Source organism: Dendropsophus ebraccatus, chromosome 13, assembly GCF_027789765.1.
Source record: "Dendropsophus ebraccatus isolate aDenEbr1 chromosome 13, aDenEbr1.pat, whole genome shotgun sequence".
NCBI lineage: Eukaryota > Metazoa > Chordata > Amphibia > Anura > Hylidae > Dendropsophus > Dendropsophus ebraccatus.
Window position 1 is genome coordinate 37,486,835 of NC_091466.1, and position 27,580 is coordinate 37,514,414.

Genomic DNA, 27,580 nt, shown 5'->3' on the forward strand with positions numbered 1-27,580 from the left:
CTGGAGGGAGGAAGCATCATCATCAGAGTGAGTGGGTTGGGGGCTGGGGTGCTGTGTATCTGCTGTATCAGCCTGTCAGGTCTGTCGGGGCTCCTGCACTCTGTCCTGATCAGGCTTCCTCCCCCTGGACTGGAGCAGACACACTCAAGGGCAGGAGGTCACAACTCCAGAGCTCTTTAGGGGGATTTATCATGAGTTTCCTCAGTAGTAGCTACAAGTACTATACAGCTGCTACTGAGTTCACAGAATGAATCCACTTTTTCCCTGTCCCCTCCAGTTCCCTCCCTGCTGCACAAAATCTCCATGTAGCCCTTACCTATGATATCTTATTCTCTATAAACAGCTGCATGGAGGGTTTATTGATCACCACTTGTCAAACACCAAAAAACTTGGAGTTTCCTCTGTTCAATATTTCACACCACCTATACACAGCCAGGCAGGTGGAAGTCAGCCTTTAAAAAGTGTTTTTCTATCATACAAAATATTGCTAGGAAAGCAATCACTTCCCCCGCCCGCCCTCTCAAAACTGCAGTGTGTGACAACTTTTTTTGGCAATAAGAAATCACCTTGTATCCCAATTCTACAGTGGACTGAGCTGTGTGAGGTGCATTTGTCGTGTGCTCATCTGTACTATTTTAGAGTATGTTCACACAGCGTATGAGACCGGCCATTCCGTGATCCGGCCGGGTCACGGAACGGCCGGTCTCTGAAAAGATCATCCCGGACGGTACTGCAGGCTGGGTGATCTTTCCGGCCGCAGTGTTCTAATGTGGGCGCATCAGAACACCTCATAGCACACAATGAAGCAAGCGGCCGGAGACGCTCACTTCATTGTGTGAACTGACAGGTCTTTTTCAGTAATTCAGTAAATTGCAGCCGCAGAAAACTGTCAGTCAGTTGTTTGCGGCGCTGTATGGGATCCCGGCTGGAGTGTATACTATGTGTGTACGCTCCAGCCAGGATCCCATAGAAGACTAGGCAGTGTTCCACCCGTACAAAGTACGGCCGTTGTTGCCGATGGCAACAATGGCTGTACTTTAACGCTGTGTGAACATAGCCTTAGGGTAGAGGGGACTTTTTTTTAGGGGGGCCCCAAGTTGGCCTCTTGCACCAGGGCCCATGAGACATTAGCTACGCCCCTGGCTATATCCATTCTTAATATGTGTACTTTTTCCCCCTTCATTTAATATTGCATTAGGGGTTATGGGGATTATGTGTTTTTTTCACTTTTTTAAAAAACTTTTTTATGGTGCGTTCACACCTACAGGATCTGCAGCTGATTTTCTGCAGCAGATTTCATTTAAATAACTGAACACAGCATCATATCTGCTGCAGATCTGCTGCAGATCCTGTAGGTGTGAACGCACCCTTAGGCTGGGTTCACACTATGTATATTTCAGGCTGTATTTGGTCCTCATGTCAGGTCCTCATAGCAACCAAAACCAGGAGTGGATTGAAAACACAGAAAGGCTCTGTCCACACAATGTTGAAATTGAGTGGATGGCCACCATATAACGGTAAATAACTTCCATTATTTCAATACAACAGCCGTTGTTTTAAAATAACAGCACATATTTGCAATTTAATGTCATCCACTCAATTACAACATTATGTGAACAGAACCTTTCTGTGTTTTCAATCCACTCCTTGTTTTGGTTGCTATACAGCCTCAAACTTACAGCATCAAATATAAGTAGTGTGAACATAGCCCCCGGGTGTGTTCTCACGTACAGGATCCACAGCGGATTTCACGCTGTGATTCTCTGTCTTGTCATTTTCCATGGCTTTACATACTTGCAGTGTTGCAGTGGATTTCTCATTTTTGGCTCCCTGGCGTCCCACTCAGCCAATAAGTGGCTGCGGCATTGCAGTGCACTGATTGGCAGAGGGGGCACCAGGGAGTCGGGAGCCTGAGAAGCAAGCAGGATCTCGGGCAGGTAATGTAATAGCCCCAAATGAGATATCCACTGCAAATATGCTGTATGCCGGAGTAGCTTGTGCGGTGTTGTGGTATCTCTGTGGGTGTTGGGTTATTTGGGCACTTGTCATGGTGGCCAGGAGTGGTGTTGTAACACCCACCCCCCACCCCCCCACCCCCCGAACAAACAGGCACTGCGTTCAATGTTAGGATAACCCAAGTCTAACCTCGTGTGTAGGTGCGGGTGCAGGAAGGATAGACCAGAGTCCAATAACTTAAACAGGGAAACTTCTATTTACTTAGATTCTTCAGTATAATGCAAGCCAATAATAACACTTTGGAATGCAGGGGCAGGCAAAAGGTAGTTATAATAGACTTTGTAGGTAAGAGTAAAGTGGAGTAGAGGAGCGTCTTAAGGGCCCTGTCCAAGGTAGCTGTGTACTCTGCTGGGATATCGTAGTAGAGAAGATAATCAATCCTTATGCCCTATAGAGAACCCCTATAGGGTACCCATCCTGCTAGGGTAGTACGAGGTCCCAGGTCCCTGCGCTGGGTTGAGCAGACTTTCCAGGGTTTTACAGAATAGCTGTGTGTTGTAGTAGGATACATAGGCTTTAACTGCAGCTTTGTCCTACTGTGGTCAGTACCTATTCTCATGTATACTACTCTGTGTAGTTGAGATGGTATCCCTGGTGTAGACAAGGTTTGCCTTAAAGGACACCCTTCCTCCTGAGGGGTATAGCACAGCATGCTTGTGGTGGTAAGTTGCATAGAAGAAATCTTAAGTCTCTTGCCCCCCCCCCCCCACACACACACACACACAGGTACAAGCTCCTTTTTATAGGGTTACCTTAGCTAGTGTAGGATTGGTGGGCTGTGTGTGTGCAGGAGAAGAGAGAGGTGATAGGGTAAAAAAAAGAGATAACAAGCCTGCATCTGTGACAGGAGAAAAACATGTGACATAAACTAGTTAACCCAATGCTTCCTTCAGCTGTGCTTAATAAAACAACACACTTCATCCCACTGTAAGAACCTGAGTGAGTTAATTTGCCCAGGTACATAAAAACTTAGTGGCACACGTACTGTGACACTACAAATATGTTAAGCTATAGAAAATGACAGGACAGAGGATCGCAGCAGATTTCATCGCAGAACTCTCAGCGTGAAATTCGCTGTGGATCCTGTACATGTGAATGCATTCTCACTTTATTTTAGTTTCCCACCATAGGGACTTGACTGTTTGATTGATGATGGCAGGCACAATTCATTGCAGTTCTGATCTACACTGCAATGTAATGTGCCTGTCACTTGTTTACTGAACCTATTACACAGCTCAACTATAGTGCAGCAAGGGCTGCATGGACATTGTTAGAGATGTCTGTGCAGCTCTTACATTTAAGCTGGGTTCACACTACGTATATTTCAGGCTGTATTTGGTCCTCAAGTCAGGTCCTCATAGCAACCAAAACCAGGAGTGGATTGAAAACACAGAAAGGCTCTGTTCACACAATGTTGAAATTGAGTGGATGGCCGTCATATAACGGTAAATAACTGCCATTATTTCAATATAACAGCCGTTGTTTTAAAATAACAGCAAAAATTTGCCATTAAATGACAGCCATCCACTCAATTACAACATTATGTGAACAGATCCTTTCTGTGTTTTCAATCCACTCCTGGTTTTGGTTGCTATACAGCCTCACAAATACAGCCTCAAATATACTGTGTGTGAACCCAGCCTTAGTAAAAGTGTAAAATAAAAGTTCATACATTACCTTCTGCCTGGTGTTCTCTTTGCTTACCCACGCTACCCGGAGCCACCACTGAAGCTTTTACACCAGTCTTTGAAGTGCTGCTCGGCCAATCACTGGCCGCGCGGTCCCCTCCCGGCTAGTAATTGGCTGAGCAGCCTGTCATTTCAGAGACTGGCTCTGAAGTTGCACCAGCAGCAGCGGGGAGAATTAAAGAGAACATCTGTGTTACAGGCCAGAGTATACCCCCAGTCCAGACTATACCCGGGGTTAACGTGGCCTAGGCTAGATTAAACCCCAGGTATATTTTGGCCGAGGATAGATTATACCCCAGGGTACATTTTGGCCTAGGCCTATTCAAACCCCCTCAGGCCATGTTATACCCCATGATATCAGTAGATATACACAAGAATCACTCAATTTTTCAACTTTTTATTGGGGATTCAGCTTTGTCTAAGTTAAAGGGGTTGTCCAGCGAAAAAATGTTTTCTTTCAAATCAGCTGGTAACAGAAAGTTAAATAGATTTGTAATTTACTTCTATTTAAAAATCTCAAGTCTTCCCATACTTATAAGCTACTATATATCCTGCAGGAAGTGTTGTTTGTTTACATTCAGAAACAGTGCTCTCTACTGACATCTCTGGCGGAGTCAGGAACTGTCCTGAGCAGGAGAGGTTTTCTATGGGGACTTGCTGCTGCGCTGGACAGTTCCTGACTCCGCCAGAGATGTCAGTAGAGAGCACTGTTTCTGAATGTAAACAAACAACACTTCCTGCAGGATATATAGTAGCTTATAAGTATGGAAAGACTTGAGATTTTTAAATAGAAGTAAATTACAAATCTATTTAACTTTCTGAAACCAGTTGATTTGAAAGAAAAAAAAATTTCACTGGACAACCCCTTTAACCCTTTGAGGACCAGGCCCAAAATGACCCAGTGGACCGCGCAAATTTTGATCTTAGTGTTTCCGTTTTTCCCTCCTCCCCTCCTAAGAGCTCTAGCACTCTCAGTTTTTTATCTACAGGCCATGTAAGGGCTTATTTGTTACAGGAATAGTTGTACTTTGTAATGGCGTCATTCATTTTACCATAACATGTATGATGGAATCCCAAATATATTATTTATGAAGATATAAATTGATGAAATCGCAAAAAAGAATGCAATATGGTAACGTTTGGGGGGTTCCTGTGTCTACGTTATGCACTATATGGTAACAGCGACATGATACAATTATTCTATAGGTCAGTCCGAACACAACCATATGCAGGTTACACAGATTCTCTAATGTTATATATTTTTTTTAAATGAAATCCTTTTTTTTGGCAATTAATTATTAATATAATGGGACTATTGTGACGCTTATAACGGTTTTATTTTTTCACCTACGGGGCTGTATGGGGTGTCATTTTTTCCGCCATGATCTCTAGTTTTTATTAATACCATATTTGTGAAGATCGGACATTTTGATCACTTTTTATTAATTTTTTTATATATATAATGTAACATAAAATCGGTAATCTGCGCACTTTTTCCCCTCTTTTCGTGTACGCCGTTTACCGGTCACAATGACGCTTGTTATATTTTAATAGATCGGACAATTACGCACGCTACGGTATATTATATGTTTATCTATTTATTTATTTTTATATGTTTTATTTATATAATGGGAAAGGGGGGTGATTTCAACTTTTATTGGGGGAGGGGTTTTGGGGTAGTGTATTAGTGTTTTTAACTTTTTTTTTTTTACACATTTGAAGTCCCTTTGGGGGACTTGTACATAGATTAGTTTGATTTTTACACTGATGAATGCTATGCCATAGGCACAGCATTGATCAGTGTTATCGGCGCTCTGCTCATTGAGCCTGCCTGTGCAGGCTTAGAGTAGCAGAGCGCCGATCGGACCGCATGGAGACAGGTAAGAGACCTCCAGCAGTCCGTTATACCGATCGGGACCCCCGCAGTCACACTGCGGGGGTCCCGATCGGTAAGTGACAGGGGTCTCCCCCTGTCACTTACACTTAAACGCCGCGGTCGCGCCGTGATCGCGGCGTTTAAGGGGTTAATGACACGCGGCAGCGCGATCGCTGCAGCGTGTCATTGCCGGTGAGGTCCCGGCTGCTCACTGCAGCCGGCCCCCACCTCCTATGAAGCGCGCTCCGCTCCGGAGCGCGCTTCATAGCGGGAATAACACCCGTGACGTAAGGTTACGTCATGGGTCGTCTGGGGACAGACTTCCATGACGTAACCCTACGTCCAGGGTCGTCTAGGGGTTAAGTGAGAATGCTAACTGGTGTTAATTTAAGAGAAGCCGTCCACAATTTTTTTTATGTCCACCCGCTGTGTGCTGGCGCATATACTCACTAGCAATGACCGGTGTCCTGCAGCGCGACCTTGTTCTGGTCCCCGCTGCATCGTTCAAATCTTGTGAGTGGTGACGTCATTGTTCTTGTGATCCCTCTTCTGTCTTCATGTCAATTGAAGGCCGGAAGTCACGGTCTCCAATGAGAGCGTGACTTCCTGCCTTCAATCAACATGGAGACAGAAGAGGGGTCACAAGAGCAATAACGTCAGGGGATTTGAACGCCACTGTGAGACCGAAACGAAGCAGCACCACGGGACACCGATCATGACTGGTGAGTATTTATTTTTCCGCAAGGGACCCACAACAACCGGGCAGTTTACCGACCGTTTGGGGACACAAACTGGCCATCTACAAAACAGGTACCAACATCACACCTGTGTGCTGGACAAGCACTGGCGTCAAGACAATAATACTACTTGCCGAGTACCACATAAGGAAGTCATAACGTCCTGAAACCTAAACTTTACCAATATTCAAGAAGGGGTTAAAGAGTGATCCTGGAAACTATAGGCCCATAAGTCTAACATCTATAGTGGGTAAAGTGTTTGAGGGGTTTGTAAGAGATGCTATACTGGAGTATCTTAATGAAAATAATCTTTTCAAAGACATTTGATACTGTGCCATATGAAAGGTTGGTCTACAAAATGAGGATGCTGGGAATAGGGGAAAACATATGCAAATGGCTAAGTAACTGGTTGAGTGATAGAAAACAGAGGGTGGTCATTGATGGAACATATTCAGATTGGGTTTTCATTACTAGTGGGGTACCACAGAGGACAGGGTTGGGTTCACTTCTTTTTAATATTTTTATTATTAACCCTGTGGAAGGTCTACAGAGTATAATCTCCATTTTGCGAATGATACTAAACTAGGTAAAGTAATCACCACAAAGCAGGATAATATTACAGAGGGATTTGGAGAAGCTGGAGGCTAGGGCGGAGAAATGGCAAATGAAATTTAAAGGAGAAGTCTGGCGAAAAATTTTATTAAAGTATCGTATTGCCCCCCAAAAGTTATACAAATTACAAATATACACTTATTATAGGAAATGCTTATAAAGTGCCATTTTTCCCTGCACTTACTACTGCATCAAGGCTTCACTTCCTGGATAAAATTGTGATGTCAAACCCAACTCCCAGACAGGGACGGCCTTTGGGGTGTGCGACCTGTGCAACTGCACAGGGCGCATCACCCCTGGCCAGCTAGGCGCACTGGCAGACTGACAACTGCACACCTAACTTTGAAGTAGGAATCTGTAAGTTAGATGTGCTGTCTGCCCCAGCGCCCCCTAGCTGGCCACCTGCCCTCCTCCCATGCTAGATGTGTAGCCTGTAGCAAGCGCTCCCCGGCCTACCAAGGCTCAGGACCCGGCAAATTAATGTTCCAGATACGTCTTGGTAAGCTCATCCCCCTGCCGACAAGCCCCGCCCCTGGCACCGACCGCGGGTGGGATACTGGCTCCCAACTTGCAGAGTGCACAGGGCCTTTATCCATTATCCTGCAGAGGGGCAGCAAGCAAGGGTAGGTTGATGGGCTTAAAGTGGGAATAGTAAAGCAGGGAGATAGCAGCAGCCACATCCCTCATTTCCTATTGATCATGCTACAGGGAAACCAGATCCAGCAGCAGCCTGTGATCAGCACTGATGTACCACTGCACTATGCTGCTGGCTGGAAGAATTCTTTCCTTAACTAGCAACATTATATGGCATTTGTGATTTAAAGGGAACATTTATTTAAAGGGAACCTTTCATCCTGACTGCCGGGTCATTGCAGTATCTTGTAGTCAGTATAATGGAGGTCACCCAGCTTTCCCAGTATCTTGTAGTCAGTATGATGGCTGTCACTCAGCTTTCCCAGCATCTTGTAGACAGTAAAATGAAGTCACCTCGCTTTCCAGCATCTTGTATAGTAGTCAGTATAATGGAGGTCTCCCAGCTTTCCCAGTATCTTGTAACCAGTATGATAGAGGTCACCCAGCTTTCCCAGCATCTTGTATAGTAGTCAGTATGATGGAGGTCACCCATCTTTCCCAGCATCTTGTATAGTAGTCAGTATGATGGAGATCACCCAGCTTTCCAGCATCTTGTATTGTAGTCAGTATGATGGAGGTCACCCAGCATCTTGTACACAGTATAATGGGGTCACCAGCTTTCCAGCATCTTGCACTTAAGGGGTTATCCAGCGCTACAAAAACATGGCCACTTTTCCCCCTACTGTTGTCTCCAGTTCAGGTGTGGTTTGATATTAAGCTCCATTTACTTTAATGGAACTGAGTTTCAAAACCCCACCCAAACTGGAGACAACAGTAGGGGGAAAGTGGCCATGGTTTTGTAGCGCTGGATAACCCCTTTAGTGTAATAGAGGTTACCCAGCTTTCCCGCATCTTGTACTCTGTATGATGGAGGTCACCCAGCTTTCCCAGCATCTTGTATAATATGCAGTATAATGGCGGTCACCCAGCTTTCCTAGCATCTTGTATAGTAGTCAGTATAATAGAGGTCACCAGCTTTCCAGCATCATGTATAGTAGTCAGTATAATTGAGGTCACCCAGCTTTCCTAGCATCTTGTATAGTAGTCAGTATAATGGAGGTCACCATCTTTCCAGCATCATGTATAGTTGTCATTATAATGGAGGTCACCCATCTTTCCTAGCATCTTGTATAGTAGTCAGTATAATGGAGGTCACCCAGCTTTCCTAGCATCATGTATACTAGTCAGTATGATGGAGCTCACCCAGCTTTCCAGCATCTTATAGTCAGTATGATGTGGTCACTCAGCTAGAGAGATAGATAGATAGATAGATAGATAGATAGATAGATAGATAGATAGATAGGCATTGTAACCTGCTGAGGTTTCCAATCGGTAACATAATCGGTTGGGGGCCCACTCAGACTCGCTCGCCCCTCTCCTAGGATGAACCCCTAGCTATACCTCTGTGTGCAACTGTCTGCAGGAGCGCCAATCAGGAAGGCCACGGACAGACGCGGAGGCCAAAGGTAAGTACCTTTATTGGCGGTAGGATGTTTAGGGGTGGCTCGTAGTAGGATGTAGTCTATCATATCTAAATCCTTCAGATTCCCACCACCAGATTGTAGGGGTTGTCTGGAGGGGTTGGAGGCTGTAGGATCTATGTCATTATTAGGGGGTATCAACAGAGGTGGTGGTGGTGTGTGTGGGGGGGGCGCTAAAAGAAAGTTTCACACAGGGCGCCATCTACCCTAAGGCCGGCCCTGGCTATCCTCTATGGGCTGCCCAGGCGAATCACCCAGGAAGCCCCCCTGCAGTTCCCTGCATCCCCCCCCCTCCCCCTCCCCCTCCCCCTCCCCCCTGCACACACACACTTACCCGCTTGCTGTCGGTGCGTGTAATAGCGCCGGCAGCAAGCGGGGAATGAGAAGCAAGCGGGGAATGAGAAGCAAGCGAGTGCTGACCTGACATAGGTTAAGGAAACAAAATTGCTCCATCTATGGGCAGCTTTAGGCAGGTTTCACTCAAGCCTCAAGCCTTACATGCACATTTTTGTGTCCATATTACACATGCAAGTCCCAGCCTGACCGCATATCTGATGACCTATATTTACAGTAAGAAATGCTCGTAATAGACTCGTGTGAACCCAGCCTTACTGGCAGGTGATAGGAAACTGAATAAGGTTGCAATTGATAAATAAAAATTTAGACATCAGATGCAGCATTTACCTGGAACATATGAATTGTCACTATAGATGTAAAAAATATGGTTCCTACCATAAAATTGTAACACAACTAAAGGGAGAAAAGAAGGGAGAGACAACACATCCCAGTTATTATGCCCCTTTAAGAAATTAATATTATTGTTTACCAATAGACTACCCCTTTAAAAAAATGTTACCATAAATGCAGCATTTGTCTATCATATAACTTGTCATTGATGGGTGAAATGAGACCAATGCATCTTTGCCCACCTCAGCAGGGGGTGGACACTCAATGTCTGCACATATTGGCATTAGAGTTGCATGTAATCACTAGTTAGGACATGATAATATTAAAACTCTAGCATACATAATCTACAAATGTGTATTTTTATGTATGCAGTAAGTGTGTTCCCAGACCTCAGTCACTGAGAGGAGCAAGGGGAGGAAGGGAGCGAGATAGGGGAGGGAAAGAGCCTTTGCTCAGCCCAGCTTATAGCAGTCAAGGGGGGAGGGGAGCAGCACAGCCCAGTCTGTGTTTATTGCAGCTCCTGCCTGTATTTATGCAGAAGGGGGGAGGGCAAAGAAAGAAAGGAAAAAAAGGGGAAAGAAAGAAAGGAAGGAAGGAGGGAGGAGATAGAGAAGCAGAAAATAACTGATTTTCTTCTGTCTATCTCAGGCACTTACACCCTGCACCCAGCTGGTAAATCTGGGCCTTGTAAGTTTTTTTTTTTTTTTTACAATACAGACCTACACGTATTTATTTTTCTTGTTTCGCTCTCCCTTCCTGCTGAGTGTGGAAAGGGGAAGAGGAGTGTACAGACTATGGGAAGGATGGTGCATGCTGGGCAGTGTCTCCAGGAAAGCCTTGGGATCTAACAGGCCTCTTGAATATAACAAAACTGGATCTGCTTTAAAAGAAGGATAATTATTTTTGGAGAAGAGAAAAGCCTGGAAGGATCTTACTGAAAACCTCTGCTGTAAGAGTTCTTCAATACACACCAGCAAATTGGTGCATTGCAAAACACTGCTTTATCTTGTGCTACGGTTACTTATAGGAATTGTGCAGATGATGCCTTAGCATTTTTTTTTTTAAGATATTTTTTGCTGCTGATTTAGCAATTTTAAAGTTTGAAAAGATACACACTTTAATATTTTTTACGCTATTTATTTTGTGTTTTTTTGACAATTCATGCCAAGGATTATAATATTTTATTTATGCAAAAGTAGAAAACCACTGCAACATGTCATTCTGAACACTGGGTTTAAAAGTTTGTCTTGTCAACTTATAACAGCTGTTATTTTGCCCTTTGCAACTGGTTATAATATTCGGGCAAGAATGTAAGGAGCTGGAATCGCTTTTTGCAATTTTGGATTTTATTTAATTTTCTTTTTCTGTACCTGAAACGAAGGAGCCAATATTTAATTTGGTGACCAGGAATACAGTGAATGCACAGGATGGGTTGGTTTGTCCCTTTAACAATTTACTGTGGCATTTGTATGCAGTAAACTTGGCAAAACGTATTCTTTATTTTCCATCGTTTGGCATATTATTACAATCCGGAAACAAGATACTGGATTTTGGGATTTCAGTAGCAAAAATGAGCATCAGTTCACCTCCTACTGTTGACAGGTAAAAAAAAAAATCCTAGTTTATTTTTTGTTTTTGTTTTACTGCATAGGTTGCTGATTATGTGCATAAAATATTTATAATATACAGTGTATTACAATTGTATACAAATTTCTTAAATCTGAATGTCAATGAAAAATTTTACATTATGCGACTGTGCCGTTCAGCATTCTGATGTTCCAGTATATATGTGGCAGATTAATCCCACCCCAATCTTTCCTCTTACTAGTGATACAACAATGCTGCCATAGCTCTCTATGCAGTGTTTACTGATATTGAATTTTTTTTTCTTAATTTCCTAAAATTCTCTGATATTCTTGGAAATTTATGGTGGATTAGATTTCAAAGCATAATGCGTGTATGTATTTATAGCCATGCACAATACATTAAATGATTAGGTCAGCAAAAAAACAAATATGTTTCATATCAACCAGTGCTAGAATGTTCGAGACTTTTAATTTACTTGTAAATAATCGCACATCTTCCAATACTTATGAGCTGATGTATGTCCTGCAGCCTGACACAATGTACTCTGATGCCACATCTGTCTTGTGACAGGAACTGCGGAGAGCAGTAACACATTGCAATAGAAACCACTTTTTGCAGGACATACAGCAGCTGATAAGTACTGAAATACTTTTTTAAAGGAAAATACAAATCTCTGTGTTTTTTGCTGAACTACCCCCTTTTTAATAATTTTTTTTAAAATGTTGGCCTTTATATGACTGTTGTGGTTATGCTTTAGGAAAGGTTTAATAATTTACTCCCTTCTAGCTTGCCTAGCAGTTTTTGAAATCCATTTCCCTAAGCATTCTGAGAATGACTGACTTGAGTTTAGCCTGCATTATATTAATTTTGTACTAGCAGAATGTATAATATTTTAAGATTTTTAAGATCATGCATATTCCACCTGTGTATCAACTGGACTCGCACCACATAAAACAATAAAGGGAGTGCTAGTCCTCAAAACTCAAAAAACCATATGCAATAGGAAAGGAAAACCTGAGTCGGAAATAATGGGCATGCGCCTCACAAGAAATTTAATCCAAAACTTATTGTCTCAAATCTAAAATCACTAAAACACTATTTCATCTCTGATCTGTATATCAATGGCCTTTTTACAAATCATTTATAAGTAGAGATGAGCGAATTTACAGTAGTAACAAAGCAAGGTGCTTCGTTATCTCTGCAATCTGCTTATCAGCCGTCTGTTTTTGAACTCGCTGCTGCTCTGTGCCACTCCTCCCCGAGTGCTGTGAAAAGCTGGATCCAGTCCTGGGAAACCTCCCAGTTTCCCAGGACTGGATCCATCTTTTCCAGGCACCTGGGGGGGAGTGGCAGTGAGTTAAAGGCGCTTTGCAGAGATAACAAAGCACTTTGCTTTTACTACTGTAAAATCTCTACTTATAAAATCTCACCTTCTATCTATGCAGATAGAATTTGGTATTTCTGTGCTATGCAAAGCTTGTGTACATTGTACTTTTTGACTGAGCCGTAGTGCACATAAACTACAGGTGACTTTTCATTTTGTTTCAGAGAACAATATCTGTCTTATTGCCAGTGGTGGAGTTGGGGGGTAATATAATTGTGCTCAATATAAAGTGCTCAAGGCGAGACCTTGTTCAGCTCTGTAGCAGTCTTTGCAGTGGATTTTCTGCTGCGAATCCGCAGCAGATTTGACTAAATAAATGTACACAGCATCAAATCCGCACTGTCAAATCTGCTGCTGACTTGTTATACATGTTCCTTAAGTTGGTACGATTACAACGATATGTAACTTGTATAACTTTTATTTTATTTGATGGCTTTTAAAAAAATTAAAAATTTTTTTTTTTTTTTAAAATGTTCCTTAAAATTGCTCTGTTACCATGCTTATAACACTTTTATCCTTTTGGTCTATGGGGTTGTGTGAGGTGTCATGGATATCATTTTTTTATTTATTACAATTTTTCGAGATTTGATGCAACCAAAAATGCGCAATTTTGCACTTTGGAATTTTTTGACGCTTACACCATTTACCGTGCGAGAACGGGATTGTGTACTCCCCCAGTTATATACAGCCCTCCTGTGCGCTCCCCTAGTAGTATATAGCCCCCTGTGCACTCCCCCAGTAGTATATAGCCCCCCTGTGCGCACCCCTCCTTCACTCCCATATAACATTAAAAAACCAACACTTTTACTCACCTGGGTCCACGTGTTCCTCTTCTCTTTACTCTTGTGACTATACTGCAGCGTGCACAAGAGCCCGCACTCCCCTTACCCTGGCGGTGGCGCTCCAGTGACATCTGGCACCGACACCAGAGGGAGAGTGCGGCCTCTTGTGACCGCAGGAAGTCCGGCAACAAGAGTGACTGACAGGGAGGGAGCCAATGGCTCTCTCTCTGTCAGTGTTGCTGCTGAAGGGATTTATGAGCGCTCATAGCTACAATGTACAGCGCGGCCCTGGACGCAATCCCTTTAAAGAGTCTATATGTGCTATTTGGATATTGCGGCCGTAGGAAACCCTTTCAGTTCACACAAGGAAGCGAGCGGCTCCGGTGTGTGCTGTGGGAGGTTCTGATGATCATCCGGGCCGGTACCTAAGTACCGGCTGGGATGATCCGGGCAGAGACCGGCCGTTTCGTGACCCGGCCGGGGTCACAGAACGGCCGGTCATTCACGTAATGTGAACATAGCCTTAAAGAAGCAGTTCCCTTTTTTTTTTTTTTTTCGACTCACTTCCGCCGGCGCTTTGACTCCTCTTCTCGGCCTTTAATTTAAATGCCAGAAGTCACGCGCTTCCATAGCGAATGCATGGAAGCGAGTGACTTCCGGCGTATAATCACTGGTCAGAGAAGAGGACTCGCAGCAGCCGGCGGAAGTGCACGCGCCCGATTTGACCGGCACCGCAGGACGGGAACTGACCACCGATCATCTTCTGTAAGTATACATGACAGCGGCTACCCTGGGGGCCGTAAAAAAAAAAAAAGTGAACTGCTTCTTTAAGGACCAAGGAAATTTTAGTTTTCTCCTCCTTATCTTTAACCCTTTAAGGATGGAGCCATTTTAAATTTTTGCGCTTTTGTTTTTTCCTTTTCGTGTTTAAAAGGCCACTGCGCTTGCATATTTTCTCCTACAGACCCACATGAGCCCTTTTTTTTTGCAACACCAATTATACTTTGTAAATAGAGACTTAATACTTAATTTTTCTATAACTGCAACTGCTGGATGTCAGAAATTAACCCAATGACAACAATGGGATTGGTTCTGGCATCAGTTCCCCACCAGCATTGTTCTGCCATAACAAAGGGATACTAAGCCGTATTGCCAAGTATATAGAAACACTTCCTTAGGGTCTATGGATGCACAATGTGTAGCTGCTGTTACTACTAATTGGGCCATGTTCCCACATGCAGCTGAAACACAGCCAATTTTTATTTTCATACTTTTTTCCTTTTGTTTAGCACTTAATTTTTGCGACACCAATTGTACTATTGTAATGACTCACTTAATTTTGCCATAAAATATTAAATAAAAAAGCTATTTTTTAAAATTCCGGATGAGTTTTCTCTTTAGGCCACGTTCACACTATGCAATTTTTCGATAGCGGCCGTTGTTGCAGAGTGTAACAATGGCCTCTATTTATTGACACTGTGGTTTCGCATTGTCTTTTATAGGTTAATGGGCGCAGTGTAGACACACTGTATCCACTGTGGCTGTTGCTCTATGTGGCCGCACAAAAAACTGACATTTCTATTTTGTGTGGCCGCTATTCAGTGGACAGCGACCGCTCAAGATAGGCTGTGGATACAATGTGATGTACGGCTCCCGGTCATACTTTACATTGTGTGCTATGGCTCAGCGCAGGCACACTCAAATGTGCCAACATTGCAATTAGGATGAAGTGATGTTCACCCGGGCAATACCCGAACATCTCAGACAGCAGCCTTTGGCCACTGTTTTTACATAATATGAACGTGGCCTTACACTGTTTGGCCTGTGGTAAAACCGGCATGTTATCTATGTTCCTCAAGTCAGTACAATTACAACAATAGGCAATGTGTATAACTTTGCGACCACAAATCTGCAATTTTTCATCTTGGCACTTTTTTTTTTACACAGTAATTTGTAGTCCCCCCCCCCCCCCAGGGGACTTATATAAGCATAGCACTGATTGCTCATAGAGATCAGTGCAATACATATGTACTGCATTGATCTATGCAATTGGTGCATAATTACTAAGGGCTGCTGAAGCCCATAGTAAATGATTGCTGAGTTGGGATTAACACCATAGCGTTGCTGAAGCCTGGTAAGTATGACTGATCAGCCTTTCCTGCATCTGGGGAGGCTGATAAGCCTACTATACCATTATGATGCCTTTTTAACTGCATTTAAATGCTGCTGTCAGTTTTGTACTATGTATGATACTATACAACCCCATGTTAGAGAAACAATGGTGAATAAAGTCATAATTTCCTAGTTGTACACCACAAAAATATAGTCATATGCATACGCTCTAAGCATCCTTTTTATAAAGAGTTTGGTAGGGGATCTTTTTGGTTGGTAACCAAGACAATGAGCTATTAACGAGGGGAGGCAAAGAATAGTCACATGTGGAGAAGCAGGCTCGTTTGCTAAATGAATTATTTATTTGTTTATAAAGTGCCCTTAATTCCAGAGCACTATGCAAGAGATAAGGTTAACAAACAGAAACATTACAAAATCAAAAGCACATTACATGAAGGCAAATGGCAGACTGGTACATGGGGGAAGAGGACCCTGCCCGCGAGAGCTTACAATCTATATATTTGCAAACATATTCACATTGAAACAACCTACAAGCAGGGCTGTGGAGTCGGTAAGCCGCAGCACGACTCCGACTCCTGAATTTTATCAGGACCGACTCCCGACTCCTGCTCCTTCATAAATGGCCAGTCATATACCAGTGGAGTTATTTATCACACTGGCTCAGCAGCTTCTCCCTAATGTCCTACGTGATCCTGGGGCGACTTCTGAGTGAATAAAGGAATACTGTATATAAAGCAGATTCTCTTTGTGTGCAGTGGATGCAGCCAGTCTCCAGTCTCCATGTCCTGAACTACTCACAACTAGACTAGATGGAGCAGGTGGTCTTTTCCTGCTGACAGTCTTCTATGTTTCTAACTAAATATTCACCATACACACAGAAACACTAACAATGCCAGATACCTGTAATATAAAGGGCAGCCATAGTGATATAGAGAGGGGTCACACATAGTGATATAGAGGGGTCACTGTGGGGGCAGAGCGCGCACACACAACCTGCTGCAGCCATAGCACACACTCACACAGCCTGCTGTAGCCATAGAATACACACACAGCCTGCTGAAGCCATAGAACACTGAAGAAAAACACCACAATGAGGACAGAGGTTACTGCTACTCTACTTATGTCTTCTCCTCCTCCTCCTTTTCTATATTACACAGGATATCTCCATATTACACAATGGACTCTTCCAGCTCAAAAACAAACTGCCAAATAGTGACTGACAACTTTTCCCCGACCACCCTTCTCTAATAGGGCCAGTGTCCTATTAGAATGTTGCTCATAATATGTATTGATGAGCAAAACTTATAAAATTCATTTAAAAACTCAATTCTAAATTGTTCTAAGATTTTTTTTTTTTTAAAGCCGGGGGTTGGTACATTTTTTTCAGACTCCGACTCCAGCCAAAACTAGCTCCGACTCCACAGCCCTGCCTACAAGTTTAACTAGATTTGCATTTCCAGGGAAATACATAGTGCTTGAAAAAAGCGCCACTTTAACAGTGACTTCCCTTTTAAGAGAAACTTTAACCCCTAATACCCTCCCTTTAAGAGTGACTTGCGAACCATCCCTTTAAGAGCGACTTTTTGTAGGTAGTGCGGGTTTTGGCTCTGCTATACGGCTGGCTTAGCTCTGCTACATATTGCGGGTGTCGGCTCCAGGGCTGTGGAGTCTGAGTCGGGAGTTGGAGCTAGTTTTGGCTGGAGTCGGAGTTGGAAAAAAATGTACCGACTCAGACTCCAGCTTTAAAAAAAAATATTTAAAAATGTAGAATTGAATTTTGATATGAATTTTACAAGTTTTGCTAATGAATATATTCTATGAGCAACATTCTAATAGGACACTGGCCCTATTACATAAGGGTTGTCATGGAAAAGTTGTCAGCCACTATTTGGCAGTCTGTTTCTGAGCTGGAAGAGTCCATTGTGTGGGGGGAGATCTGTGCTGTTCTCTTCCTGGATGCTGGATGACTGTATATGAGCAGCAGTGTAAGGCTGGGGTCAGACTGCGTTTTTGCAATCCGTTTTTTTCATTCGTTTTTTTGCAAAAAAACGGATGCATTTGTGTGCATCCGTTTTTCCATTGACTTCCACTGTCAAAAAAACCCGGATCAAAACGGATCCGATTTTTGACAGACACAAAAACGTAGCTGACACTACTTTTGTGTCCGCAAAAAAAACCGGATCCGTTTTTTTACGAAGGAAGTCAATGGAAAAATGGATCAAAACTGATGCACACAAATGCATCCCCTTTTTGCAAAAAACGGATGAAAAAAACGGATTGCAAAAACGCAGTGTGAACCCAGCCTAATATGAAGATATCCTGTGTAATATAGAGGAGAAGGAGAAGACATGAGTACTGTAGCAGTAACCTCTGTCCTCAGTTTGGTGTTTTCTCTCTGGGAGAAGATTGTGTGTTTTTCTTCAGTGTTCTATGGCCGCAGCTGTGTATGCGTGTGTGCGCTGGGGCCTCCCGCTGAGGGTAGTAGTACTGGGTAGGATTCGGGGAGCCACTTGTTAGATGTTAGGTCACAGTATTGGCACGAGGGGAGCTGACTAACCCGCAGGAACCTGACCTTTCGGGGCCCGAGCAATTCTTCTTTGTCCCTAGTCAAGGCACCAATAACTAGACCAATGCCAGGGTTCAGAAACAATGGTAGTTGTGCGTTTATTATAACGGTGGTAGTCAATAGCAACAGTCTCTAGGTGCAACCAGGATTGAGTCAGACTTGAATATAACTTGAGAAATGGGTGATGCTGCAATAGGCTGTTTGATAGCGTTACTTTGAGCAAGGAGAAACTGAATGATGGGAGTAGTAGTGCCAGAGAATGATACTGGGCGGAATAGACTGAACTGAATACTTGCTGTTGATGAGCATGATGATGAGAGAAGTAGTGACTGAAGAACGGAACCCAGATCTTTAGTGAGTATGAGAATCTTGAGAATCTGGAAGGTCCCGACTGGACCGGAATACTTCTGGACAGCACTGGAGCTGGTACTGTGGGGTTGCGGCCTTCTCCCTCAAGAGCAGCAGAGCACACGTCCTTCTTCCCTGAAGGTGGAGAGAAGGTCTGAGGTAGACAGGAAGTGACCAAACTAACCCCAGCCAAAGCTCGACGGCTATTGGGGTTACTATGGCAGCCGGGGAAAGTCAACTGACACCAAGCCCATTGCATTATCACACCATTGAACATCAGGTAAATGAATAGATATAGCAGAATAGATAAAATATAAGACTTGAATACTGCGGGGGTGACATAACATAACCGGTTTGCAGTGGCACTATCTTTCCAGAACAAGAATAACCAGTGAACATTCAAATAAGAGCAAATACTCTGTTCTGGGACACTGCATGTGTGCGTGCTATGACTGCAGCAGGCTGTGTGTGTGCGCGCACTATGGCTGCAGCAGGCTGTATGCTATGGCTGCAGCAGGCTGTATGTGCTATAGCTGCAGCAGGCTGTGTGGGTGTTTGTGTATGCTATGGCTGCAGCAGGCTGAGAGTGTGTGTGTGTGCTATTGCGTGCCCCCACAGTGACCTTCTATATCACTGTGTGACCCCTCTCTATATCACTATGTTTGACCCCCTGTATATCACTATGGCTGACCTCTATATCACAGGGATCTGGCATTGTTAGCAGTGTTTCTTTAAGTGTGGTGAATATTTAGTTAGAAACATAGAAGACTGTCAGCAGGAAAAGATCACCTGCTCCATCTAGTCTAGTTGTGAGTAGTTCAGGACATGGAACCTGGAGACTGGCTGCATCCACTGCACACACAGAGAAGAATCTGCTTTATATACAGTATTCCTTTATTCCCTCAGAAGTCGCTCCAGGATCATGTAGGACATTAGGGAGAAGCTGCTGAGCCAGTGTGATAAATAACTCCCCTGGTATATGACTGGCCATTTATGAAGGAGCAGGAGTCTGAGTCGGTCCTGATAAAATTCAGGAGTCTGAGTTGGAGTCGAAGCTGCGGCTTACCGACTCCACAGCCCTGGTCGGCTCTGCTATACGGCTGGCTCAGCTCTGCTACGTAGTGCAGGTATCAGCTCTGCTACACGGCTGGCTCAGCTTTCCTACTTTACTGACTGAACTCTGCTACTTATAATGGTAAAGAATAGAGATGAGCGAACCTCGATCATGCTAGAGTCCATCCGAACCCGAACGGTCGGCATTTGATTAGCGGTGGCTGCTGAAGTTGGATAAAGCCCTAAGGCTATGTGGAAAACGTGGATATAGTCATTGGCTGTGTCCATGTTTTCCAGACAACTTTAGAGCTTTATCTAACTTCAGCAGACCCCGCTAATCAAATGCCAAACGTTCGGGTTTGGGTGGACTTGAACCCGAACCCGGTTTGCTCATTTCTAGTAAAGAACATTGCTCGGTTACCATGACAATCTTGCCCATGTCAGTAAGACCAAATCGTTTTCTATTGGCCAATAGTGGACATGTGACTGTGTGGATGTTGTGATGCATTGACTGACAAGACCTTAGAATTTCTATTGGCTGCTATATTTCAGCTATTTGCATATGTGCTGTGATTGGCTGTTAGTGTTTACAGTGTGGCCATTATTTTCAATTGGCCATTATTCTCTATGGGAAATTAGGGGTCTTTAAAAGTAAATTTCTTAAAAACGACAAATCCGATCTAAACCAAAAATAGATAGCACACCTGTCACCGCCGAGGGCTTCAGAACACAGGAGTCTGTGCGAAAAGCGGTTCTGGCTGTTTTAATCGCAGAACAATGGCTGGAAGAAGAAACAGAAGAAGAATACGGATTACAATATAGTGCATTTTCAAGCATTATAATTATATTGACAATGACATTGTGTATATTGCTGTTTTGCTAGCATACAATGAAAGTGCCTGGCACTGATGGAGTGCAGTAACACAAAAGGCATGAGATATTAATATTTGAAATCCCTTTCCCCTTGTGTCACTTGTATTGTGGAGCTACTGACAATTAGTGCCTTTTGTTCTGCTTTGTAAAGGCAGATTGCAGGAAGACTGTTACCTTTGAATAAGCACCGAAGAGTGGGTAGCAGGGCTTCCGCCTAACAAAAACATTGTTTTTTGAAAGGAGAATTGTAGGTGATGGTGCCAGTGCCAAGGACGAGTGGCCCCAGGCCAGTGTATGTTGTCAGTACAGAACCAACAGTGTCGTTTTCTGGCACAGTGCAGCCTGACTCTCACCTGAATGTTTTGTAGAACTATGAATATTTTATGGAGCCAAATATAAAGAGTTTATGCTGCAGGTCTGGCTCCAGTGTAGTAAACACCTTTGGGTCACCCATGGTTGTTGCCACCATATTCATGTGTGTTGGATTTTATATGTGATTCTAATTGTATCATGCTTTTGAAGGACACTGAAGACCAGCCATTTCTAAAATTCCACAGTTGGCAGGGGGGAATATAACAATCTTTACTTGCCTCTCCCCCTGCCTGCGAAGCACCAGTTCACAGGCTCTGGGAACCCAACCGAAAGGCATTTTCCCCAGTGTTCTGATCATCACAACTCTGGGTGAAAATGTCCATCCTAGCTGATTGATTGCATGCTCAGACAGTCAGTGACTGCAGTGGTATTCTGCCCCACAGTCAGACTGGCTGAGTATGCAGCTATCAACCGGGTCATGACGCCTGCAGTGCAGGTGAACCCAGAGCGACAGTCCAGCTCAGCTAGGGCACTAGGAGAGGTGAGTTGTGATAGTTTATGTTCCCCCCTGCTGGATAGAGATTTTTTTTAAATAACTGGGTTTCTCCTTTAACTGGTATGTAAGTGAAACTGGATTTTTTTAAAAATCTATTTATTTATAACCCACCATATGTGATCTATCCCTTTTCGCACTGACCTTTCTGTCCAGTAGTAATATTCTACAAATCCACATACACACTTAGGCCGGGTTCACACACTGTACGGCACAGGGCATTCTGTGACCTGGCCGTATCACTGAACAGCCGGTGTCAGTGAAGATCATCCTGGCCGGTATTGCAGTATTGGCCAGATGACCTTCATTTGTGCTAAACTGGGATGCGGGCGCATCCGTGTGTGCCCGCATCCCTGTTCACCATAGTACACAATTCTGGAGCCGCACTTTCCATTGTGTGAGCTGTCAGTGTTGTGTTGCCGCTATTCTACTTTCACTTACATACCATGAATCAGCAGTGGTCACTGGAGGTCACGCTGACTTTGCCCTTGCAGCCTGCTCCACCAGTGAGTACAGAGAACCGCTCTGCACACGGGAGAGAGTAGACAAATAGCGGAAAAAAGCGTCAAACTCCTAGATGCCAGCGCTGTGATTCCTCTGAGGCAGCGCTGGTATCTAGGAGTTTGACGCTTTTTTCCGCCATTTGTCTGCACTTCCACAGGCCCCTTTGGGAGCACCCCGGTTTGTCTCTCCCAACTAGCTGCAGCCCTGAACACAGATGCCAAGTTGATACAAGACACAGTACCCCACTAAAGGGGTGATATGCAACAAGCCCAAGAGGCTTTAAGGTGAGCCTCCAATCTACCTTTCTATTCATCCACTGGTACCTACGGTATCCCGCCTTTTGCTTTTTTTTCCTTTATCACGGGAGAGAGTGAGAACCGAGAAAGGAATTGCCTGCCTGGAGAGCACTGCTCGGACAGGTATCTGCTGAGTGGGGGGGACATCTGGGGGGGTGTTATATTGCATGTTTCCTGACCTGTTTGCAAGGAAGGCAGTGCTGCCTGGAGCTAGGGAACAGTCACCTCCCTTCCCGGGCCACCCAGTATACCCTTTATGATACAGGCCGCGTGATTAGCGCTACCTCCATCGCTCTGCTGTGACCAGGCCTGACTAGAGGAGGCTGAGGTCAGAGCAGGAGAGCAACATGGGAGCTAGGACTGTTCCCTAACCAGTAATCATCGGCTGTTAACAAACTACACCTTCCAACATGTACTATCAGCAGGGTACAATGAGGGTTGTAGTTTTGCCACTTGTACGGAAACAATCATTTAGGGGGACAGTTTATTTAGTATAGCATTCTCCAATAAGTAATTCTTTAGTTGCTACAAAATTACAACTCCCAGCATGCTCTACTGGTAGGGCATAATAGGGAACTAAATAGCAGTTTAGGAACTGCTTAGAAGTGACTGGTTGGGAAACGATTTAGTCCAGTGGTGCACAGTACATTGTGGGTACAGTATAGTACAGGGATAGTGGCACTGTTATAGGCACAGTTCATAAGGGGTATAGTTGCACAGTTAATTTAATGGGACAGTTGTTCAGTATAGTAGGAGCACAGTGCTATAGTTAATAAGGCACACTGTGGAACATTTTGTTAATGGCACAGTGGCACATTTTTTTTCATAGGGGAGCTGTGTTAGGGGAACAGCGATACAGTTCATTAGGGCAAAGTGGCACCATTCAATTAGCACAAAAGGGGGCCTAACTGCAGATGGGGCACAGAGTTAAGGCCCAACTACCAATGAGGACACAGAGGGGGCCTAACTACAGATGAGGGCAAAAGCAGGGCCTAACTATAGACAGAGGTGTGGTGAGCCTCCAGAGGATGTTATAGCGGTGTGACAGCCGGTCACTTGCTAGATGTAAGTGTGACGCCACTTCTTGTGGTGGATGGCCGAGATACAGCCGGACCTTAAGGTTTTGTCACGTGACGCCAGTGCCAGATGAGCACACAGGTGTGATGGCACGCCTGCTTTTAATTGTACCCTTTTCCCCTGTGGTCGGTGTCCTGTCGGGTTGCTAGCAGGTCCCTTGGGATAGTGTAGCCATGGAGGATGTAGTCACAGGAGGCCAGAGCAATGTAATGACTCTCCTGAATAGTGGGGCCAGCCACCCACAGAAAGGGGAGATTTCCCAAGGTAGCGGTGTATATGCTTTGCAGACTCCGTGGACAACGTTGACTTGCTTTACTATTGACAAATGTGCAACAGGTAATACAGATGAGGTCAGATATACACTTGATCAAGGTCCCATAAATACTTGAACATAGAACCACCAGATCTGTGTGATAAGTGCTGAGTAGGATTTAGTAGAGTTATACTTAGGTAGCGTAGTAAAGAGGAGGGTGCCATCAGAGTCTCAACCCAAGTAGTAATGTGCTCCGCCGGGATGTTGGAATAGAGAGAATATTTTTAGGAGAATAATAATGAGAAAAACCTGTGCCTGTGTATTGACCTTTTGTGTAGTCTTCACACCACCTTATGTACACTAGCGTTGGCTGAATTGTACTAATAGGTGACACAGGCCCCAGACCTTGTTACCTGAGATGAGCAGAGTTCTAAGGGTTGACACTCGCGCTGCGTGATGGAGTTTACAGTAACTTGTACTTGTAACTCGACCTGTCCTGCACTGTTGCTTCTCCTAGTCCACGGCAGGGCCAGACTGGGACTGAAAATCAGTCCTGGTATTTCAGAGCACACGGGCCCACTCGCTGTGCGGTGATAAGTTATATGAGACGATGTTGTGAGTGCGCATGGCTACATGTTGTATCATCACGGCCATGACTGGAATTAGAGATAATAACACTGTAAATGGAGTCAGAAGCTTCTGTCTCTGTACTGTGTAGCTAAGCTGCAGTTACAGATCGTTACCACCACACAGTGTACAGAGACAGAAGCTTCCGGCCCCGGTCACCGTGCTGAGTTTAACACGACCACCACATACTGACTAATACAAGCGCATACTGACTAACCAGTATGTGGTGGTATGCGTCAGTATGCGGTGGTATTAGTCAGTATGTGGTGGCATTAATGTCATTGCATACTGACTAATGCCACTGCTGTGACTAAATAACATCAACTGTACAAAGGTTACTATCACCTCATACAGTCATATAGAGGTGGACGCAGCTCCACACAGGTTCTGTACACCATATACATTACACTGTAGTTACATCAGGTGACTCACAGGGGACGTCTTCTCTGATCGGAGTTCTTCCCTTTTCATCTTCTTCTCCATCTGCCCTGGGCCATTAGAACTTCTCCGAGCCACGAATCCACAGAATCTGCCAGAGAAACATATTAGGTTCCTCACTCTGACACCATCCTCATCTCTATACTAACTGCACATCTGTATTGGCCCCTTTACACCCGTTTAGTAGGTAGGCTGACTCTATGTGACCCCCTTATAGTATATGCATCCCTCTATGTAGCCCCCTCTCTCCCCCCCTCCATTATAGATGGCCCCCTCTCCCCCCCCTTATAGATGGCCTCCTCTCTCTTCTCCCCACACCCTTATAGATGGCCCCCTCTCTCCCCCCTCCCTTTATAGATGGCCCCCTCTCTCTTCTCCCCCTTCTCTTATAGATAGCCCCCTCTCTCTCCCCCCCCCTCACTTATAGATGGCACCCTCTTTCTTCTCCCCCTTCCCTTATAGATGGGCCCCTCTCTCTTCTCCCCCCCCCCGTGCAAAGCAGATAAAAAAAAAAAAAAAAAACACTCACCTAACAACCCGCTCCCCCACCGATCCTCTTTTCTTCTCCAGCCTCAGTCTGTCCCGGCTCATGCGTGGCTGCCGGGGGTGTCCCGTCCTATCCCCAGCAGCGCGCGCATCATAGAGCTCCCTGCTTGCCGGGGCTGGGACTTCCGGTACAGAGAGCGTCTCTCTGTACCAGAAGTCACGGCCACAAGGAGCTCTATGATGCGCGCGCTGCCGGGGATAGCATGGGACACCCCCGGCAGCCACACATCAGCCAGGGGTGACTGGAGCGGTGTGGGCTGGCCGATCCTGCGTTCCTCCTGGCCCAGTGACTCCTTTTCCCTACGGTAGGGGAAAGGAGTCGCCTGGTCAGGAGGAGCACGGGACCGGCCACTGGCCCTTATGGCCAGGATTGCTCTATGGCCAGTCCGGCCCTGGTCCACAGCGTGGGTTGAGATGATCTGTTGGCTAGTCCTCTCATGAGGGGTTTAACACTGCATCATGCAAGGTTTAGGCACTTGAAGAAAAAAGTTTGTAAGAGAGCACTGTCCTGCGTCCTACCCATGTGGGGCACTGACTACAACGATTCTTCTTTACAGGGGGACCTGGCAGAGGGCCAGGGCCCAGGTAGGACCACTGTGAAGAGCTATCTGGTCTGCGTCCTCGCTCCACAGAATCCCAACTAAGACTCCTCCTTCACCCAATGAACTAACTTCCTATCCAGTATGTAAGGCGTGCTGTGGTTGGCTGGAAAGAGTGCAACAGAAGAGCAGAAAGAGAAGAGGTGATAGGACAGAAGAAAGTAAAGATCCTACTTGCTCAAAGATTCTGCTACACATAAACACAATAACCCTTTGAGACACATCAGCTGTGCAGCTTCCACACTTCCATACATAACACAGTGACCTCTAGTGGTCATCCCTTAATACTACTTTGGCTGCAATAAGACCACAGGAAGTACAGACTTTTGCAAAGGGTGTGAACAGCAGGAACACCCCTAGTGGGACACCACAGAGGCACAAAAAAGGACATGACTTCAGATTGGCTTTCAAGTTGGGGCCCAACAACCAATGAGGATACACAGAGAGGGCAATTACAGATGGCACAAAGAAGTGGGTCTCACTACTAACTATCTACAGTGGGTCTAACTATCGACAGAGGCATAAAAAAGGGACATGACTACACATTGGTCTTCAAAGAAGTCCCTGTTACTGTTAAGTGGCACTATGATGGGGAGTTTGTATAGAGGTGGAGGAAGGTGCTGAAAAAGTAAGGTGTCTATGGTGTTTGTCTGGCAGATTCTGCTGAGAAGAGTTGTGTCTGGAAGAAGTCTTCATGATAGAAGAGAAAAGGAAATCTGGATGTGCCAGATGTCACTAGATGTGCCTGCACTGTACTTACTTATGTTATTCAGATATATAAGTTCTATACAAAGGCGCCAAATAATTTCAAACCACATAAATTTATTGATTCAACTACCAAAAAAAAACAAAAACAAACTGGATAAAATGCTACAGATCGGAGTTAAAATTACAACCGCATCATTATCGGAGTACAAAATACACAGGACAGAGTTGTAATAACCAAATAATAATTAATGCAAGGAAAGGAACATCAACTGGGGTGCACAAATACAATGCTACTAAAACCCCTCCGTGCACTGCACAACCTCAACATCTCTGATGACGTCATCGGGGCTAGCTGAGCGCCAGCATGGTGGCGCAATGTCGCTGCGTCTCTGAGAAGGTCACATGACTGGCATGGGGAAAATGCTGATAGGCCAACAACCTGGAATGTTACATATAAAGAGAGCTGACAGCATGGGAAGGACATACCCGAGTGAGCAAGCGAACGCGGAACTGCATGTGGACAGGCATTAGACACTACCAGTTAATATTATGTTTTTAGGATTCTGGCCTATCTTCAGAATAGGAATGGTACTGTATAGATTGTACATTAGATATTGAAGTTGTGCTGTGCAAGAGGGGATTGTCGTAGCATTGTATTTGGCTCGGATTAGATTGTGATTTGAACTGATTTGGAGCCTTTGTATAGGACTTATATATTGTGGGCCTTTGTTGGCGGCCTAAGTTGTCTGTGTAGGAGTATATTATGTTTATAAAGAGCTTGATTACAGCTGGTGCCTACCTGTAGTCTAGAGAAATATTGGTCTGTGTATAGTGGTGTTTAGTACCATTATAGTAGTATTGCTTGTGGTGTGACAGTATTATTTAGTAGCCATTTAATATTCAGTCACTATGTGATGGTATATTGGTTTTATTGGTAGTATTAGTATATTGTATATTGGTTTTATTGGTAATATTAGTCTACAGGATTTGGTCACTAATAGTATGATGGTAATATGTATGGTGAAAATATTTCCTCCTGGTATTGTTGGTAGTATTGTTCTCAGTATACTTTTTTTGGTTAGTAACTGTATGGTAGTAAAATATGTACAGAGACATTTTCTTCTTGCGTACTGGTATTAGTAGTAGTGTTGGTAAAGGTACAGCAGAAATATGTATGGAAATTTTTTTCTATTGTTTACTGATATTATTTG

The 27,580-nt window shown here is 44.4% G+C and overlaps 1 protein-coding gene across 5 annotated transcripts in view; it reads left to right on the forward strand.

The window, feature by feature from the left end:
• Positions 1 to 10,282: 10,282 nt before the first annotated feature.
• Positions 10,283 to 27,580, forward strand: part of ARHGEF11 (Rho guanine nucleotide exchange factor 11) — a 630,876-nt gene continuing 613,578 nt past the window's right edge. For all 5 annotated transcript variants that reach the window (XM_069949394.1, XM_069949398.1, XM_069949396.1 and 2 more), the window contains exon 1: positions 10,283 to 11,332. In XM_069949394.1, coding sequence (XP_069805495.1) covers positions 11,301 to 11,332 — 32 coding nt within the window. In that variant the 5' untranslated portion in view covers positions 10,283 to 11,300. The remainder of the gene's footprint in view (positions 11,333 to 27,580) is intronic.